Below are 5,577 nucleotides of genomic sequence, written 5' to 3'. Positions count from 1 at the left end.
AATAACACCAAAATCAACAAAATATCTGAACTCGCGAGTAAGATCACGAACCACTTTGTCTTTAATACATGTTTAAACTACTTAATGTTTTCAATATTTTTAAATAGTTTAACAAATATTTTATTTAATCTTAATATTATTTGTATATTAACAAGAAATTAAAAAAAAAACTTTAATAGTACATTTATTTAACACATCTTTTTATCATTGGATAAAACTATAAAAGGTGTCATCGTATATTAGATTTTAGTACGGGACTTTTAAAACATTACTTTTAATATATTTTGCTATATGATATCACATGGTAAATAAAATACTCTGACAACTTTATAAAATTTTAGAATTAAAAAGATTTTCTCTTATTTGCTCTCCTTATAGGAATCATGTTATCTATAGCCTAATTCGTTCTATCGATGAAGCTTTGAGACCATTCCTATTTCGGTCTCTCAAAATTCTCTAATTTAAACAAAACCCTGGTGCTAGAAAAATTCGAGTTCGAGTCAGTAGGTGTATCAATGTCTCGTCTCAGGTGTTTTTCTCTTGTCATGATATATAAAATCAACAGACAAGTGAGAGCATACTACAACTTCTCAATAAGAGATGAATAATATCACTTATGGAGGCGTTTTGAAGAGAGAAAAGTTATTTAAAAATACTTAGTTATAGAAAAGTTTCTTATTCATAAAATTTTGTTCTTATTCCATACAAGTACTATAGAGATATCTTAAACAAATTGTTGCAACCAATGGTTGCAATCAAAATTATGACGAACCAGAAATTAAAGTTAAAATTTTGAAGCCGTTATCATAATTTATTCTAAAAAATTATGAAATATCACAAAAATAAGAATATAGTATTTGAAATTGAATTTTGAATTCAGATGCCACTTACACATAAAGAAAGCACTAACACCCTACAAAGTAGACATGAGTTTGATCAGCTACTAGAAAAGCTATTAAGAAATTTATCAAGAAGTCAACTCTATGTCCAACAGTCATTTTGCAAGAAGATTATATAAAGAATATTCAAAATTTTCATTTATTTTTCCCAAGAAATAAGAATAATATGAAAGAAAGAAAAAGTTAATTTTTGGGCGGGCGAATAATTGATCCCGCTCTTACATGTTCTTTATTAAATGAAATTCCTCGTGTTGCAGTTTGCTTAACCTGTAACATAAATCTTATTCACTGATTCAATATTCAACCCACCTTCAAAATTTGGCTTTTGTAATCTGGTTAACTTTCCCAAATCGGATAATTAACACTGAAATACCTAATTAAAAAACTTTTTAAAACATTGTGATGTGTTATGACGAGATGTAATGTTAAGAAAAACAATATTTTTTTTTACTTATATAGACAAATTTACTGTAGTAATTACGAAAATAGGAAAATTTGAAGAAAATTATGCGAGCAAGTTGTGCAGCTCCCACACAAGTTTAAATAGAGAAGTCGTGCACTTTCCACACGACTTTACACTACTTTTGTTTTGACTCTATTGATATTGAAAGTTATCAACCTCCTAAAATTTTAAGATGATGTAATCGATTACAATAAATATGTAATTCATAACATTATGTTGAAGTTTCAATCTCAATATAAAGTCGTTTTGAAACAAGAAGACTTCTAATTTCAACATAACTTCATAATTTTTATTTATGTAGTCATATTTTTTTTTAAATATTTTTATTTATGTAGTTACTGTACCAAATTTTCCTACACACATAAAAACCAAAAAAAGAGAAAGGATAAGAACTTAATTCATTTTTATTTTAATAACTTTTAGTAAGGGCAAATACGGGATTTTAAAATTTAGGGGATGCAGGAAGAAAAAAAATGCAGGAATAAATGGCCGAAAGTTCATAATGTGCGGCCTTGTAAGTTGTGGGCCTAGCCCAATGGCTACCAATTTAAGATCAAAACAGTGAAGCGGTAAAGTGCGGATTAGGGTTTTGTTTTGTATTTGTGAGACCGGTGAAGGGTTGTGTGTGAGAGAGAGGAGGAAACATGAAGACGATTCTATCTTCCGAAACGATGAACATTCCCGACGGCGTGAGCATCAAAGTTCACGCGAAAGTGATCGAGGTGGAAGGACCTCGTGGAAAATTGGTGCGAGATTTTAAACATCTCAACCTCGATTTTCAGCTCATCACCGACGAGAATGGCAAGAAGAAGCTGAAGATCGATGCCTGGTTCGGATCTCGCAAAACCTCCGCCGCCATTCGCACCGCCCTAAGCCACGTTGACAACCTCATCACCGGTGTCACCAAGGGCTACCGCTACAAGATGAGGTTTGTCTACGCCCACTTTCCCATTAACGCCAGCATCGCCAACGACAACAAATCCATTGAAATCCGAAACTTCCTTGGCGAGAAGAAGGTTTATTTTCAATTTCTTAGTTATTTATTTTTTATTTAAATATGCTTTTAGTCGTGTGTAGTTTGATAGTTTTTATTTTTTAATTTTGTTCTGTATTTACCTATTTATTTATTTATTTTAGTCTCTATACCTTTTTCTTGTATCCATTCTTTCAAGCTTTAAATAAGTAGTCCTTAACATTCACATACAAAATAGCATATATTGTACAGAGCTTTAAAAATGTTTAGTAGTGTTATACACCAGTATAGTTTCTTAGTAGATAATCTGAAAGCTTCTCTGCCAATGTTGCAGAATGAAACGCGTGAGTTTAATTAATAAATTTCTTTTGACTAGAAAAAATTGCATTTTTAATCTTTCGGCGTTTCACAATGTATGATTTTGACCTCTCAAGTTAAAATTAAGCAAATTAGGCTTCCAAGCGTTGTATTTGTATGCTTTCTTTTTCTTTTAAATTCCGATTGTATAGTTGAGATCTTCAGGTATCATTACTGTGCGATTTTTATTTACACTCGTAGTTTTGTTAGCATTTACTTTAATGAATTTTAATGTTTTGGATATCAAAATGTGTGATTTGGTCTTTGAAGCTAAAATCACGTAAATTAGGTTTCCAGTATTGTATTTGCATGATTTTAGTCTTCCGATTGTTTAAATTTGTTCTGAAGGTATATCACTGCTGAGCGATTTTGGTTTACTCTCCAACTTCTGGTTTAATATTTGATATAGAAATTTGCAATCTTAATCTTCTACGCAAGCAGGTTTCTAAGTGTTGTATGCTATTAATATGATTTTTATTTCCTAAATTTCAGTCGTGTAATCATAACGGTTTTGACTTCTTTGCCATATTTTTTAAATATTTAATGAATTTTATTGGTGTGACAATGGTTGATGACGAACTATCTTAATAAAATTTTGGTTACAGGTGAGGAAAGTGGATATGCTTGAGGGTGTGTCTGTTGTTCGATCAGAAAAAGTGAAGGACGAGTTGGTTTTGGATGGAAATGACATAGAGCTTGTTTCCAGGTCTTGTGCTCTCATTAACCAGGTATGTTTATCTTATTTCTCCCAAAGCCTTCTCTAATTTACCTTGTTTAGACTTTAATTGTGTTTTTCGTTTGTTTGCTTTGCTACAGAAATGTCATGTTAAAAACAAGGATATTCGGAAGTTCCTTGATGGTATTTACGTCAGTGAGAAGGGAACAATACTAGTAGACGAGTAGAGTAGATTATGCTGCTGTTCTTTTGGATTGGACATCTTTTTTGTGCTATCATTTTGAGTTTGGATTCAGAATTTTGTGTTGTTTGACTTTTTTATGGAAATGTTTTCTTTGAAATTTACTAATCCAACATGCTTGGAATGAAACATTTGCTGAAATTTACTTATTTCTATAGTGAGAGATGAATGTGGTTGATATGAAGTCATAATGAAAAGTTGCATTATTAGGGTAGGTTGATACAATTCTAAAAACTGATTTTTATAGAGTATTAAGATTACTCATACAGCTGATGGAGGGTGTTGTAAGACAGAGTAGTGAATTGAAGCAGAGTATCTTCAAATGATGAAAACGAAAGCTTTATGTTTTTGGATCTTAAAATCATTTGTTTCGGACACGATTTAACTTAAGTTTTTGATGAGGAATTGGTTTTCGAGTGTATGGAGGAGTTATTTTATAAAATAGTTTGTAAAGTGAAAACCAGAGGGAATCAAACATGAGCAAGTGTGTGGTGTTATAGCATTTTCACCATTTGCATTAGCAGGCCAACTTTCTCATTCTGCTGCTGGAATTATATGTTAACTTTCTTATCTTCTATATATACTTTCTTTGCCTAATTTTTATTTTAGATTTCACTTTTCTTTGATTTACCCGTCAACTGCTTCAGGACATGATGAAGGTGCAAAAAGCAAGTCCCCAACTAAATATCAAAGGACATTGCTAGCAGCGCCCTCTATGTTTTCAACCCCAACCTTTTGTTCTTTTTTCTTTTTACAGAACATTCCTGAGCGAATTAAAATTCTGTCATGCTAGTTTGTTATAAAAATTTACACAACCAAATATTAGTTGAACACAGGTAAATTAATTAATGTCTAAAGTAAACTTTTTTTTATTGTTAACACAAAATTATAAAGTAACCTTATTCTTATAAGGTTCAAAAGCCGTGTTTTTCTCTCTCCCTCGCCGTATATTTAACCTTGATTACGTGAATTAAGAGTGAATATTTAATAAGATTAAACCTATGCACGATTAAACACGGTATTAAAGTTAATATTTAAGTATAACATGATATAATTATTCTAATTAATGCGAAGTTTAGAGAGTACCGTAAGCACTTAACTTCATTGTTTAATCTGGTCAGCAATGTCAATCACCATGTTTTTAGGGTACGTAACATGATTTGGGTCGACATGGTTTATCTTAAGTACTTGAATGTCAATCTTAAATAAAAGAAAAAAGAAAAGAAAAAAAACAAACCATGAATATAACACTCACAAGAAAAAGTGAGTTCCTCTAGGGGAATCGAACTTTCAATAAAGAAAATTGTTTCGCCATCTTCCTAAATGGATATACGATTTATATTGTATGATTGAATGATTGAATGTGCGAATGCAAAGTTTGCATGCACTTTTTTATCTTCGTGGACATGAATATTTGACCTAAGATATAAAAACAAAACACTAAAATTATACTATCTTTCAATTCCATGGTAGATTCGGCCACGTGATTGCTTTATACCCATTATGAGAGATGGAATTGGTAATTTGAAATCTTAAAGTGAGGAAGAAAAGAGAAGTTTAGTTGCACTTTTTCTCTTTAAATTTTAGGTTGTCATGGTCTAGGAATATTAGAATAATCAAAATCTGCAATGTTATTTGTTACATGTTGTTGGCCTTCACTTTTCTTCCACACTCACCAAGATTCACATTTCATGGTTGCAATTGCAAAGCAATGAAGAAACCAAACCAGAGTTCACAGTTGTGTTCAGACTTAGAATATTCTTAGTTTAACTCATACACCAGAAATTCCACAAATACACTCATGTGAATTGGATCCTTTCTAGATTAACTTTCAAAAATTAGATAATTGCTAAAATTAAAAGGGTCATCATTCTCCTTTAATTTCATATAATACTTTCACTGATAAGGTATACTAAATTTAGTTCAACATGTTTAACCTTTTCTTCTCTGTATAAATTTTCTAGTCCA

General features: G+C 31.1%; 1 protein-coding gene across 1 annotated transcript; it reads left to right on the top strand.

The window, feature by feature from the left end:
• Positions 1 to 1,920: 1,920 nt before the first annotated feature.
• Positions 1,921 to 3,758, top strand: LOC108344678 (60S ribosomal protein L9). The gene is made up of 3 exons (XM_017583122.2): positions 1,921 to 2,378; positions 3,298 to 3,420; positions 3,509 to 3,758. The coding sequence occupies exons 1-3, from the start codon at positions 2,007 to 2,009 to the stop codon at positions 3,593 to 3,595; spliced, it is 582 nt and encodes a 193-aa protein (XP_017438611.1). The 5' UTR covers positions 1,921 to 2,006; the 3' UTR covers positions 3,596 to 3,758.
• Positions 3,759 to 5,577: the final 1,819 nt, after the last annotated feature.

The sequence above is a fragment of the Vigna angularis genome, chromosome 8 (assembly GCF_016808095.1).
Source record: "Vigna angularis cultivar LongXiaoDou No.4 chromosome 8, ASM1680809v1, whole genome shotgun sequence".
In the NCBI taxonomy this organism is placed as follows: Eukaryota; Viridiplantae; Streptophyta; class Magnoliopsida; order Fabales; family Fabaceae; genus Vigna; species Vigna angularis.
Note: the sequence above shows the minus strand (reverse complement) of the source record. Positions and strands in the feature narration are given on the sequence as shown.